This window comes from Dipteris shenzhenensis, chromosome 16, assembly GCF_047967505.1.
Source record: "Dipteris shenzhenensis isolate YYH24624 ecotype China chromosome 16, Dip_SZ_1.0, whole genome shotgun sequence".
Taxonomy (NCBI): Eukaryota; Viridiplantae; Streptophyta; class Polypodiopsida; order Gleicheniales; family Dipteridaceae; genus Dipteris; species Dipteris shenzhenensis.
In genome coordinates, this window is record NC_141611.1 from 39,347,962 (window position 1) to 39,363,612 (window position 15,651).

Below are 15,651 nucleotides of genomic sequence, written 5' to 3' on the forward strand. Positions count from 1 at the left end.
CGAGTTGAGGATTTGAAGCGCGTGAATAAAATGATCTTTGGCACCGACTTCAATTGTGCATTGTCTACTCGTGTGCGCTGGCTCTCAAAAGACGAAAGGGAAAGATGGGGAGTGTGAGGTTGAAAGGCACATGGGTGGCTCAAGAGCAACAAAGAAATTTACGTCCTTGCATAACAAAGTACGTCCGCCTACTAAGAAGCGACGTAGAAGGTTGGACGTAGAAGTACGTCCGCCTACTAAGAAGCGACATAGAAGGTTGGACGTGTAACAAAGAACCGACAATGAGAATAGTCACTTTCGATTGCAAGAAGAGGAGGGGCTCTTCTTGAATTTCCGTCCTCGAATTTCCAAGGCACGGTGCATGACTGGACGTGCCGACCAAAGAAGCTATATATTGCAGAGGAAATTAGCCAAAGAAGGGCACCAAAAACTTCGGAAGGAGAATCATTGATTCATTGTTTCTCATCAAGATCGTGTGAGAATCATTGATTCCTTGTTTCTCTGCTGCAAGATGATGATCATGGGGTGGTGCAAAATGATCGCAGAGATGCTTGCACGCTTCCCCTTTCCGGTTAGCTCACTTTCTTTGCTGCTTTTCGTCCCTTCCTTCATGGTCTGCCTCATTGCTTCCTTTCTCTTGTTCACGAAGTGGCGCAAACGTGCCTCCACTTTCCCACCCGGCCCTCGCTCCTTGCCCATCGTTGGCCACTTGCACTTGCTCGGAGAACTGCCACACCGCTCGCTCCATAGACTCTCCAAAGTTTATGGTCCGTTGTTAGGGCTCCGCTTTGGTTCCGTCCCTGTTATCGTCGCGCACACACCGGACTTGGCCAGAGAAATTCTACAAACGAATGACCTCGCATTTGCTTCTCGAATGCGAACTGCGGCGGCTGTTTACATCATGTTCGATCGCTCAGACGTCGGTTTGGCTCCTTCCGGCCCTTACTGGCGCCTGGTTCGCCAACTTTGTGTTACGGACCTCTTCAGTAAACAGAGGCTCGAAGCTTTCAAGCCTATAAGACAAGAGGAAGTTTCTGCCATGATCCGATCTATTTGGAAAGACAGCAGAACAGCCGGGGCAATAACGCTACGTCCAAGGGTATCATCTGTAACTAGTAACATCATCTCCAGGATGACCCTCGGGAGAACATTCTCTGCGCTGATGAGCGGGTCGGAAGATGCCTCCAGAAACATTGTTGAGCTGATGTCAGAAATAATTGTTCTTCTTGGCGCGTTCAATATTGGGGACTTCATCCCATACTTGCAGTGGATGGACTTGCAAGGCTACGTAAGGCGTTCGAAGATTGTCAGAAAAACTTTAAGCACCGCGTTTGAAAAAATCATTGATGATCGCCGGGAGTCGAGGATCAAGGAGTCTCATCGTCCTAATAAGGACCTGTTGGACGTTCTTCTATCTTTCTCAGACGAGAAGAGCCAGCGAGACTTGCCGATTACAGATGACAATATCAAGGCGGTCTTGACGGTACTATGATCAAATTCCAATTTTTGTTTAGACATTCAAAACTGCCGCTCGCTAACGCATGCCTTGTGTCCTCAGGATATGTATGCCGGTGGAACAGACACAGCCTCCGTGAGCATTGAGTGGGCAATGGCAGAGCTGTTGAGAAACCCAAGAGTCACGAAGAAGCTCCAAGATGAAATAGAATCTGTAGTGGGAAACCAGCGGCTCGTTCAAGAGTCCGACATCGCTCAGTTGCCTTACCTGCGAGCAGTGGTCAAAGAGACGATGAGATTGCACCCACCTGCGCCGTTAATTGCACCTCATCAATCGACGAAGCCGTGCGTGGTGGCTGGCTTTAATATCCCGGCCAAAACAGTAGCGTACGTGAACGCATGGGCGATAGGCACTGACCCGAGTGTGTGGGAGAAACCACTGGAGTTCTGGCCGGAGAGATTTGACGGAAGCAATAGAGAAGTTCGTGGGCATTTTGAGTTACTGCCGTTCGGGTCAGGACGGAGGGGGTGTCCGGGGTGGCTGTTGGGAATGCACATGGTGCATCTGACGCTAAGCAATCTAGTGCAAGGGTTCGAGTGGTCACTGATCGATAGCGTGGAGATGAAGGAGAAGCCTGGCCTCACGGTTGGGATGGCGCAGCCGCTCAAGGCAAGGTCGACGCCCAGGTTGCCTGCACATCTTTATGCAGCAATATCTCCATAAGCTTTGTAACAAGCCATGGGAACATTGTGTATTGACAAGAAAACTCGAAGTTGACGTTTAAGGAAAACATGACATTATTGCTATTATAACTCACTCTATCTATCTATTTATCTATCATTCTATCTATCTATCTATCTATCTATATATAGACTAGTGTGTAACCCCTAGTGTGTAACCCATGGCAAGCCACACAATATTAAAGATAAGGGAATGATTGGAAGGTTTGCGTGTGCCATGCAGTGTGATCATTATAGCCAGCGTTGCACTCCCGACCACAAAAGAATAATGCTTGTAATTTTTTCCTCGTGTCGCTTGTCTTCGAGTATCATCTCTAGAATCGTGTTTCATGGTCTCACATATTTGCACGACGTAGACCTCTCCCTCTTTGTGAAGGAAGTGTAAGGACACTGCTACCCATAGGAAGATATTAAAGTGTTTTTTTAAATCAAGCATTCGACCATTGAAGAGAACATCGCCCAAACTACCATTCGCCCAACTTGTCATAAACCAGTAGCATCTTCTCTCTGCTTTCAGTATGCTAAGAGCTTCGTCATGTTCCGAAGACAAAGTGGGGGATGTATGCTCAAAACAGACCTTAACGTTGGAAATAGATGGTGGTATGGAAATGCTTCACTACAACAACGGTTTTGTCATGAGCTTTCCGTTATATAGCCTCGCAAAGGTTTTTTTTGTACAGTTCCAACACTCTGGTCGGCACCCTTGGTGTTCCTCGACCCATCGCCACTAATTTGCATTCTCCTCCCCCGCATGATCCGAACCCAAGATACTATGCACGTTGTCCTTTCGATAGACTCATCGCGCTTGATCGTATTATATTTTAGCCCTCCACCACCAATACGTTCTGGGACTGATCCTCATACATTATGCCAATCATGTTCAATTATATTCCATCACTGGTAGAATTTGTGGTGCTTAAAAGTATTATATATATTCGCCCTTCACCACCAGTACGTTTTTCAACTGATCCCTGTACATTAAGCCAATCATGCTCAAATATACTCCATTGCTAGCAGAACTTCGGCAGCATAGAACCCACATATACATCGAATCCGTGGGCTGTGCAATACACAAAACACACAGAAATCCACAGTGCGAACTAGTTTCGTGGACTGTGTTGTAGACAAAACACATAGAAATTCAGGGTGCGGAACAATTCCCTTAAACCTTAGAAGCATTTTTACTCCATCAATCAGACAGAATGCGTTAATTGGCCAAACCACTGGCATGGGTGGCTTGCGCAATGTTTCTACGACCTCCACGCATAAGAATTGAAGCGTTGCCGCTGTTGGCCATTACGAATGGACACATGTCACTCGGAACTTCTTGAATCTCAAATTCTTAGATCTAATGTACAATATTCAATCTCTAAATCCAACGATCCAATGTCCCAAAATGTTCCATTCTAATCTAAGTATTCAATCACTAAATCCAACGATCCAATGGCCCATAAGATTCCATTCTAATCTAAGGATGGAGAATTCCCTAATTGTCCTCTCTAAATCCAACGATCCAACGGCCCATAATGTTTGATTTTAATCTAAGGAGATTGGGATCTGATTAGGGAATATACAAAAATGCAGTTCTTATATTTTCCCCCAAGTCGGATGCCTGTTGCAGCAAACGTAGGGTGGCTGACGTGAATTTTGGGAGGATGCTTGCAGCCAAGGGGTTCTTCGAAGTAGTTATGATGATAACATAAGCAAATGCTTCTGGAGCATTCTCTTCTCTATTATGGACAGTAGATGGTGCATGTTTTGTCTTTGTCTCGTAGATGAGATCATCCATCCCTAATTTGGCATCGCTGCCTAGTTCGGGTAGAGTTTGTGGATTTTCCTTAATGTCTGGAAAAGCTGTTGCCAAAGATTGCAGCCTCGTTGGATAAGGCAGTGTGTCCACCCCGACAACATGGGAATTCTAATAAAATTTGCATCTTATGGGACCTGGATGTCCTCACGCTGGAATCCTACTATCACTGTGAATAATGTTGAAATGGGCAGTGCTTTTTATAAGCTTAAGTGGGGTCTATTTGCAAGTGCTTGTTTTGAATGCCGAAAATTTGGCCATGGCCTCACAACAATGTCCAGTAGCTTTGCACAAGATGCCTCCAGAAGCAATGCTTATACCAAGGATTCCTCTGAGACCTCTAGGCTAAAAAATAAGATTAAAAAAACCAGCCACTACTGTGTAGGGTAAGGGGAGGGCCAAAGTCCGCCATTGGCAATGGCAATGTTCAATTACCCTCTGCAGCCTAGGAAAAAGCCAAGGAAAAAACATCATTGAAGGTGGGCACTCCCCAAGGATAATAGTCTTTGCTAGGAGACGGCCTCCACCTCGTAGGTGGACTAGTGCATCATCCAATGGACATACCCTAGCTGAGAATTCTAGCACGGGGTACTTGGGCTGCAGTGACAATTAGTCGTACTCTTTTCCTAGAGGATGAAGTTGCCTTGTTATTGCTTGGCCCACAGGATCTAGTGTCATGTTAGGATTATGTCTGGCTATTGAGGCTGACATGCAGTCTTGATTTGCGCCTTTATTTGTATGATAGCGCATGTATATATCTGTAAATATGTGAATATGCTGGCACAAATCAAATGTACAAGGATTATGTGACTTGTGAAAATGGAATGTATGGGCATATATAAAGAGATTGTAGCCTGATATAGTGGCCTTACAGGAGCATAAAAATCAGCATGATTATGGAGACCAGACGGTTTTGCAGGATATGACATTTTCTATACAGGTGACCATGCATTTTCTGGAGTTCTAATTCTTGTGAAACATGCTTTGCAGATTGTTGTGTCATTCAATGACCAAGAAGGTTGATGGATTGTTATGCAACGTCTTTTGCATGGAGAAATTCTAGAGTTTGCCTCGGTCCATGCACCACAAGCATCTTATAGTAGAGCATTAATTTGGCAAGGTATGCAGTTGTATCCTTGGAGGCAAAACACTTTTCTTTGTGGTGGTTTTTAATAATGCTCCACAGCCAGTAGATAATACATCTGATTATAGTCATATGCTTGCCTTGGAGCATGTACAATGGACTCAACTACTTTTTTTCAGTTCGGTCTTGTTGACCTTTGGAAAGAGACACAACCTTTGTCTCCCGGGTATACTTTTCAGCCTAATGCTTAGTCACTTTATTGGGCCAGACTTGATCACTGATATATGCTTAATGTGCATAAGTATGCTGCATTATGGTAATTTATGGGCTGATTATGCTTTCCCCCATTCAGATCATGCTCCTTTTTGGTTACAGCCATTTCTTTATGATATGCAGCATGATAGCTTGCTGGATAAAAGGCTGCGCCTTATAAATAGCAGTTATTTACAACACTAATTCTAAATTTGTATGATTGGATATATTCTAGTCTTACAAAGGTGTATATATATATATATAAGGACATGGTGAATCATGCTATCGCTATATGGGCACATTGTCACATGGATGTTGAATATGCATGGACTGCCTTATGGAGTAGGTGGGTCGGTCCACATATAGCCTGTTGGTCGGCCTGTTTGACCAGCCGAATGGGGGGTGGAATGCCTATATATTGGCCCCCTGCCTGACTTGTTCAGTATCTCCTGTAGCACCACTTGTGCAGCATTCAGTGGAGGTTTTGTGCAGCATTTCTTAGGCCTTTTTCTAAGACCCCTTGCAGTCTCTCCTCCTTTTCTCTCTCCTTTAAGTTCAGTGTGTGTGGCTTGGTTTGCTCTCTCCTTCTTTGCTCAGTTCCACGGCACTTCACTACTACACACGCATCCTATTGCGACGTTTACGTACCGACGATTAGCGCCCGCTTAGCGTTAATCGTCGGTATAAAAATCGAGTGTCGTAAATCGTCGCTATATAGCGACTTTTAAGAAGCGTCGCTATATAGCGACGTTAGTAATGGTCGCTATATAGCGACTTTGAAAGGTCGCTATATAGCGACTTTTACTAAAGTCGCTATATAGCGACTTTTAAAGGTCGCTATATAGCGACACTGAGACTATATTATAGCGACGTTTTACAGAGAGGTTTTTTTTTTTTTTAAAGTCTTAAAATTTATTTTCTTCCAATGACAAAATTTTTTAAATTTTCATACATGTTTGAGCTCATAGAGAAATAAAAAATGAGAGCATGTACATCAAGCCTTTGAAGCTCATATATTCATGTCCAAGTTCGAGATGAGAAAAATCAAATTAAATAAGAGCATTTACATCAACTGTTTCATCTTGAGCCAAGTCTAAGGCGCCAAGCAAGTCTATCTCCAACTCTATACCGAGTTGATCTCCTATATCATCATCGTACTCTAGCATCGTACGTTCACCTAAAAGTATTTGATCATCTTCTTCAATTAAGCTTAAGTGTGGTGATCGATCTTGATGATTGTTGTCTTCCTCGTCAATATCGTGATCTCCATCCTCCTCCCGTGCGATGTCATTATGCGCATCTTCCTCTTGCCTCATATGGTGATCTACATCTTCTTCGCTAGATTCATCAATTGGATCCGGATTTGGTAGTGGCATCTCCATATCCACATCTCGATCTTCAAAAATCTGCTTACTTCGTGGTGCAACTTGGATCACGTACCACCATCTTGGATCAGAACGATCCGGATGAAAAACCACCTATATTGAAGATGAAAAATCACGTGCCAAATGTCGTCAATTATATATATATCAATGGACTTAAAAAACGAAAGCTTCGACTAATTAAATCATTAGTATGCACCTGCTCACAGTGCTCGGGAAGAACAAAAGTATCACTTTCATCGGTCCAATGTTTGGTGGAGTCTATTGCAAAGAGACCGCTACCATCTTTTCTCACAGTTGCATGGGGACCGTTGTAAGTAGTTCTAAACCATTTTACATCAAGAATGAAAATAGTAAATCGTCTGAAATCAATTTCATAGATGTCGCGTATGGTTCCACAATAATCCAACTGTGAGGAGAGAAGATTGGTATCCGAAGCACTTGCTCGGCTATCTTGTGTGAAGTTAGCCATGACTCCACAATCATACGTGACTCTCTTTGAATCGATGCGTTCTATGCGAAAATGTCGTCCATATGACCATAATGCACTGTACTTTTTGTACTGTAAAAGAGCATCATTAAAACAATGAAGATGCACCTATTTTATAGCATATATTGCCACAAATAATTACTTAATTACATCAAGAGATAAGAAACTTACATGCACCATACATCCAGATGATAACTCCCGCTCGCGCTCGTTTATTGTCTCTCCATCACGTTCGGCTTTACGTATAGCTAGTTGTAGCCAATCAAGTGACATGTGAGTAGGGAGAAGAGCCAGATCTCGTGGATATGGTTGTGATCGCCTGTACATTACTCTGAATCTCGTCCTTGCATTTATTCTTTCTGCTTTGGCCACTTCATATCTCTCAATCCACTTCTGCATCTCAGGGCTATTGAGGATACAAAACTTATTGAATTTCTCCATTTGCTCTTCGCTCATCTTTCTTTCAATCCCTTTTCCTTGGGGGACCTCGCCAATGATGCGATCATCATCCTTGTTGTGCCAAGCTTGCGGCATATCAGGATCCGTGGATGCAAGAAACTCTGTGATATATACTAATGACTCTTGCACAAGCCATCCCTCTGCCATGCTTGCTTCTGGTCTTGCTCTTTGTCTTACAAACCCCTTTAAAGTTTTCATAAACCGCTCGAGAAAAAACATCCATCGATTATGAACGGTACTCGCTATAGCCACCTCATCAACTATGTGCACAAGCAAGTGGACTTGAGTTGTCATAATGCTTGAGGGAAAGTGCTTCTCAAGCAAGCATACGGCTTCGATGGATTCCACCCTAGCCTTCTCGATGCTCGATATAGAGATCTCTTTTTGAGATATCCACCTATTTCACATGTCCATGCATATGCAAGATATTTGAGATATCCACCTATTTCACATGTCCATGAAGAAAATAGATAATGCGAATTGATAGTAAGCATACCTCACAATACCACAGATCTTGAATATAGCATTTCTAACATCTTCTTGTAAGCACCCTTTTATTGTAATTGGAAGGATGAACTATCAAAGCAACAATGAAATCATGTCAACAATATAACATAATAATAATTACGCTAATGCATCACTATTATCGGTACACTAATTCTACTTAGAATACCTGTAAGACCTTGTGCCAATCATGGGACTTGAGGCCACTAAGCTTATTGTCCTTTGAAAATGCTCCTTTCAAGCAACGCATGTACCCTGTCGGTGTTTGAAAAGAGGCAATGTCTGCCTTGATCGCTGCCTCCTTCCTCGTAGAGAGGATCCACGTTGCTTTCGGGAGGACAACTTTTCCTGAAGCATGCACTTGGGGCCACAAACGAGACATCCTATTCATAGCACGCAAGTCTTCTCGCACTCCTCTCGAGTCCTTGGAACCAACCAAGTGTGCCCAAATGGTAGCCCCCACATTCTTAAAGATATGCATTGGATCCAAGAGATGATTGATTTGTAACTGACCCCAATAAGGAAGCTCGTGAAAGATCGATAGCCTCTTCATACCAGGAGGAGGTTCCTCTCCATTCTCCCTCCAAGCTTGAATCCAATCACTTGCTTTTAAATATGATGGTGGTGGATCAAGCTGACCTCCACGTGCGAGATGGTCGAGCAGAAGGTATCGAGCATGACCTTCATAAACATTTTTCCTCATGTGTTTGGAGTAGCGTGCAAGCGATTTCAGAGCGGGTCCACAAACAGGACAAGCATGGTACCCACTTGTAGCAAGCCTTGCACGCGTGCATGAATATGTTAGTACAAGACATGCGTGCAAAAGAGAGTAAAAAAAGCATAATCCCTCATTGTACATGTAAAGACATAACCACGTACCTGCGCACTCTCCATATCCTGGGTAGTCATGCATGGTCCACATCAAGATACCCCTGACGGAAATATCATTGGTATGCCTAGGAGCTCTGGAAATATCAAAGACCTGCACTCCTCTCCATAATATCTGTAACTCCTCTATCAAAGGTGCCATGTACACGTCCATGTTTCTTGCCTTGTACTTTCCTGGCACAAGTAGTGCAAGCATGAGGTGTCCCTTTTTTATTGTTAGCCATGGTGGGATATTGTAATTCACCACGACTATGGGCCATGTCGACCAAGATGTCGAGCGTAACCCGAAAGGATTCACGCCGTCCATGGCTAGCCCAAGATGTAAGTTGCGTGGCTCTCTCGCAAAGTCCGGCCACTGATTATCTATGTGCTTCCAAGCCGCACAATCTGCGGGAATCCTCAATGTGTGATCAGTGGACCGATGAGATGCATGCCATGTCATCAACTCCGCTATGGTTTTGCATCGAAACATGTGTTGTATTCTTGCAATGATGGGAAAGTGTCTTAAGACCTTTACCGGTATCCTCTCACCCTGCAAGTCATCTCTATATCACTGTTCCCCACACTTTGGACAACTAGCCAAATCTCCATGCTCACGACGAAAGAGAATACAATCATTACGGCAAGCATGGATGGTATCATAATCCATACCCACCATTGTTAGCATCTTTTTCGCTTCATCTCTTGATGCGGGCATGGTATTTGGTGCAGGCAACATCTTTTGGAGCAACCTATGACAAAGACACTATCCAAATGATGATTCTCAAAACAAACAATATCCAAATAATGAGTCAATCAAATTAATGCAAGGGCTAACCTCATTAAGGCCGAGACACTTGTATCCGACCACCCATACTGTACTTGTAGATTCAAGATTGAGAGACAAGCACGTAGTTTAGACATCCTGGCACCCTCGTACAATTGTGTTGATTGCAACTCTCGCATTTTCACCTCAGACTCTGACATCACGTGTACGTGGGATGTAGTGCCCCTAAAAATGGAATCCATCATGTCGACCATACCCTCGTCGTCATCTGGGAGACTATAGTCTTGTTGAAAGTGAGAAGGTATATGTGTACCCTCGTCACCCTCGTCATCCTGTCATAAGCTCATTCGTGTAAATAGAAGATCTTCTAATTCCGGGTATACAATAAGATTGCGAACTTAAATAGCTTTGACTTACCGATGATCCATCAACATGTGCAACACCAACGGGGGGTACTGGTTCCGGCTCCTCCCCATACATCCGCAAGTGGCGCATGATAATACGACGTTGATGTCGTACTTCTCGCTTGCAATGAGTGCAATGACAATATAACCTCTCCGTAAGCCACTTCGTGCTCCCGGGCGTTGGCGCATCATCGGATGAGCTTCCAAGTCTCGTCCCTTCCATCTACACTTATAAAACCAAAACATAAGCATGAAGAGGAGATGTACACAATTATGAGCATAGCATGTTTAATTTGAGCTTCTCTTGAGGCTATATAAAAAGAATGACATCGCTATATAGTAAGGATTGAAACAAAAAATCCTATATAGTAAGGCTATGTAGTAAGAGGAGATATTGACAATTATAGGCATAGCATGTTTGAGTCACAAGAGGCCTCATTAAAAAACAAACAGTAAGCGTCGCTATATAGCAACGCTCTGTTTCGTCGCTATATAGCGACGTTTTTAATTGAAAGCGTCGCTATATAGCGACGTTTTCAATTAAAAACGTCGCTATATAGCGACGAATAAGCGTCGCTATATAGCGACGCTGTTGGTTAAAACCCGAAACGGCGAAACCCGCGGCGTTTTGCTCAAAGCTTTCCTAATCTCTAAACTAAGCTCTCCAAAATCTCCTCCCACCTATTTTCACTGACCTCCCATCTATTCCAAGCAACCTCCTACCCTATTTCCCACTCCTCACCCTCCTCCTACCTCTTGTGCACCCTCTCTCTCCTTTTTCCCTCTTTGGTTTCCAGAAAGAAAGTTCTTCAAAAGGTGAGTTTTTTTCAACAATGTAGGTTGTTTGTTTGTTAGCTTTGGTTTTGTGAGTGTTTCTACTTGTATTGCTAAAGTTTTAAACTAGTTTTCATGCTTGATTAGAAAGGATTCAAACAAAAAACGAAATTTCAAGAAAGAAAGAAAGAAACTCACCTCTTCTTTCTGTATTTCTCTTCCTTCTCTTCCTTCTCTTCTCCTCAATCTCCTCCTTTCCTTGTCTCCTCAATCTTCTCTTTCCTTGTCTCCTTTCAAGAAGTTGCTTTTGTGATCTCCTCTTTCCACTAACATCTTATTTGAAAAAATGGGTTGTTTTCTCTCTTTTGTAGGGCCAGTCCACTACACCGAGCGGGACATAGTCTCTCTTTTGTGGGCCCAGTCCACTACACCGAGCGGGACATACTTTTACAGGTAAGTGCTTCCTCTTCTTTCCATTTAAGCTTTTTGTTATTTGCATTTGCCTGCAGCTAGCGCCTTAAGCGCTAGCTGCAGTGATGGGCGTAGGAACCCTCTCTTCCCCCTTCTCTTTTTCTCATTTTCCCCCTTCTCTTTTTTCCCTCTTCTCTTATTCTCTCTTTCCCCCTCTCTCTTTTCCCTTCTCTCTTTCCTTTCCCCCTTATTCTCTATTTCCGCATCCCTCTTATTCTCTTATGCTTATGCTTCTCTCATTCCGCATAAGCTCCTCCTCTATTTCCGCATGAGCATAAGCATGAGCTTATGCTTATGCTTATGCATAAGCATAAGCATAAGCATAAGCTCATGCTTATGCTCATTCATGAGCATGAGCTTATGCGTAAGTTTCCGCAAGAGCTTATGCGGAAATAGAGAATGAGAGAAGCATATGCTTCTCTCATTCTCTTTTTCCGCATAAGCTCCTTCTCTCATTCCGCATAAGCTCCTTCTCTATTTCCGCATGAGCATAAGCATGAGCTTATGCTTATGCTTATGCTTATGCTTATGCATAAGCATAAGCATAAGCTCATGCTTATGCTCATTCTTCCGCATAAGCTCCTTCTCTCATTCTTCCGCATAAGCTCCTTCTCTCATTCTTCCGCATAAGCTCCTTCTCTCATTCCGCATAAGCTCCTTCTCTATTTCCGCATGAGCATAAGCATGAGCTTATGCTTATGCTTATGCTTATGCTTATGCATAAGCATAAGCATAAGCTCATGCTTATGCTCATTCTTCCGCATAAGCTCCTTCTCTCATTCTTCCGCATAAGCTCCTTCTCTCATTCCGCATAAGCTCCTTCTCTATTTCCGCATGAGCATAAGCATAAGCATAAGCATAAGCTCATGCTTATGCTCATGCGGAAATAGAGAAGGAGCTTATGCGGAATGAGAGAAGGAGCTTGTCATGAGCTTATGCGCAAGTTTCCGCAAGAGCTTATGCGCAAGTTTCCGCAAGTGCTCCTTCTCTTTTTCCGCATAAGCTCCTTCTCTCATTCCGCATAAGCTCCTTCTCTATTTCCGCATGAGCATAAGCATGAGCTTATGCTTATGCTTATGCTTATGCTTATGCATAAGCATAAGCATAAGCTCATGCTTATGCTCATTCATGAGCATGAGCTTATGCGTAAGTTTCCGCAAGAGCTTATCCGCAAGTTTCCGCAAGTGCTCCTTCTCTTTTTCCGCATAAGCTCCCTCTCTTTTTCCGCATGAGCATAAGCATGAGCTTATGCTTATGCTTATGCATAAGCATAAGCATAAGCTCATGCTTATGCTCATTCTTCCGCATGAGCTTATGCGTAAGTTTCCGCAAGAGCTTATGCGGAAATAGAGAATGAGAGAAGCATATGCTTCTCTCATTCTCTTTTTCCGCATAAGCTCCTTCTCTCATTCCGCATAAGCTCCTTCTCTATTTCCGCATGAGCATAAGCATGAGCTTATGCTTATGCTTATGCATAAGCATAAGCATAAGCATAAGCTCATGCTTATGCTCATGCGGAAATAGAGAAGGAGCTTATGCGGAATGAGAGAAGGAGCTTGTCATGAGCTTATGCGCAAGTTTCCGCAAGAGCTTATTAAGGTAAGGTGTAGTATTTCTAGGTCAATTTTAAAACCAACTTGGTGGCACCCCTCATTCTTCTAAGGGAAAGCCTTATTAATGAAAGATAATAGAAAAGGTCAGTTTTAAAACCAAATTTTGTGTTTGAGGTTCACCTAAAAGCACGTAAGTTGTATGTGAGTTTAAATGATTGGGTATTTTAGCTCAAAGTTTATTATATGAATATATTTACAGAAGGGTTTTTTTAATTGATTTTTAAAAATCCCAATAAGTTTATAAAGAAAATATGGTCATTTTCTTCATGAAAAAATTACAACTATTGTTATTTTGAATACCCCTTCAATGCACATTATACATAAAGAAAGTGCACCTCTTGAGCCTTGGTGGCACCTCTCCTTCTTGCAAGGGAGAGACTTGATAGGAACGATGGTAGCAAGGTTGGTTTTAAAATCAACCTTTGTAGCACCTCTTCTTTTGGAGGGGAGGGCTTGAGGCATGGTAAAGTCCGAAGTGTCGCAAAATGGGAGCCTGCGAAGGCCATCGTTTCCGACACCATTATGGGAGCAGCAACAAGGGGCCAATAAGGTTGGCATTCCTCAGGCAGCTACTGCTCCCATAGATGATGGGATCGCCTTTGTGACTTCCACCTTGCAGTTCAGGAGCACGGGGGCCTAGCGCATTGGGCGAGATCCCTAATGATAGCAGCCTCTCATCATTCGCTTCAAAGACACCGGGGCCAACTCGCAGCACTGTGTAGATGATCAACCTCCCCTTCGCAAAAAGGAGAGGCGTTCCCACTGAGCTTATGCGCAAGTTTCCGCAAGTGCTCCTTCTCTTTTTCCGCATAAGCTCCTTCTCTTTTTGCGCATAAGCTCCTTCTCTCATTCCGCATAAGCTCCTTTGCAAGTTTCCGCATGAGCATAAGCATGAGCTTATGCATGAGCTTATGCTTATGCTTATGCATAAGCATAAGCATAAGCTCATGCTTATGCTCATTCATGCTTATGCTTATGCTTATGCTTATGCTCATGCTTATGCTCCTTCTCTATTTCCGCATGAGCATAAGCATGAGTTTCCGCAAGTTTCCGCAAGCATAAGCATAAGCATAAGCATAAGCTATCCGCAAGTTTCCGCAAGAGCTTATCCGCAAGTTTCCGCAAGTGCTCCTTCTCTCTTTCCGCATAAGCTCCTTCTCTATTTCCGCATGAGCATAAGCATGAGCTTATGCTTATGCTTATGCTTATGCTTATGCATAAGCATAAGCATAAGCTCATGCTTATGCTCATTCTTCCGCATGAGCTTATGCGTAAGTTTCCGCAAGAGCTTATGCGGAAATAGAGAATGAGAGAAGCATATGCTTCTCTCATTCTCTTTTTCCGCATAAGCTCCTTCTCTCATTCCGCATAAGCTCCTTCTCTATTTCCGCATGAGCATAAGCATGAGCTTATGCTTATGCTTATGCTTATGCTTATGCATAAGCATAAGCATAAGCTCATGCTTATGCTCATTCATGAGCATGAGCTTATGCGTAAGTTTCCGCAAGAGCTTATCCGCAAGTTTCCGCAAGTGCTTCTTCTCTTTTTCCGCATAAGCTCCCTCTCTTTTTCCGCATGAGCATAAGCATGAGCTTATGCTTATGCTTATGCATAAGCATAAGCATAAGCTCATGCTTATGCTCATTCTTCCGCATGAGCTTATGCGTAAGTTTCCGCAAGAGCTTATGCGGAAATAGAGAATGAGAGAAGCATATGCTTCTCTCATTCTCTTTTTCCGCATAAGCTCCTTCTCTCATTCCGCATAAGCTCCTTCTCTCATTCGCATAAGCTCCTTCTCTCATTCCGCATAAGCTCCTTCTCTATTTCCGCATGAGCATAAGCATGAGCTTATGCTTATGCTTATGCTTATGCTTATGCATAAGCATATGCTTCCGCATGAGCATAAGCATGAGCTTATGCTTATGCTTATGCTTATGCTTATGCATAAGCATAAGCATATGCTTATGCATAAGCATAAGCATAAGCATAAGCATAAGCTCATGCTTATGCTCATGCGGAAATAGAGAAGGAGCTTATGCGGGATGAGAGAAGGAGCTTGTCATGAGCTTATGCGCAAGTTTCCGCAAGAGCTTATGCGCAAGTTTCCGCAAGTGCTCCTTCTCTTTTTCCGCATAAGCTCCTTCTCTTTTTGCGCATAAGCTCCTTCTCTCATTCCGCATAAGCTCCTTCGCAAGTTTCCGCATGAGCATAAGCATGAGCTTATGCATGAGCTTATGCTTATGCTTATGCATAAGCATAAGCATAAGCTCATGCTTATGCTCATTCATGCTTATGCTTATGCTTATGCTTATGCTCATGCTTATGCTCCTTCTCTATTTCCGCATGAGCATAAGCATGAGTTTCCGCAAGTTTCCGCAAGTTTCCGCAAGCATAAGCATAAGCATAAGCATAAGCTATCCGCAAGTTTCCGCAAGAGCTTATCCGCAAGTTTCCGCAAGTGCTCCTTCTCTCTTTCCGCATAAGCTCCTTCTCTATTTCCGCATGAGCATAAGCATGAGCTTATGCTTATGCTTATGCATAAGCATAAGCATAAGCTCATG

The 15,651-nt window shown here is 43.2% G+C and overlaps 1 protein-coding gene across 1 annotated transcript; it reads left to right on the forward strand.

Annotated features, from left to right (window-relative positions):
- The first annotated feature begins 470 nt into the window (after positions 1-470).
- LOC147892938 (3,9-dihydroxypterocarpan 6A-monooxygenase-like) lies at positions 471-2,385 on the forward strand. The gene is made up of 2 exons (XM_087387635.1): positions 471-1,483; positions 1,559-2,385. Exons 1-2 carry the CDS (start codon positions 512-514, stop codon positions 2,177-2,179), a joined length of 1,593 nt encoding a protein of 530 aa, XP_087243761.1. The 5' UTR covers positions 471-511; the 3' UTR covers positions 2,180-2,385.
- The last annotated feature ends 13,266 nt before the right edge of the window (positions 2,386-15,651 follow it).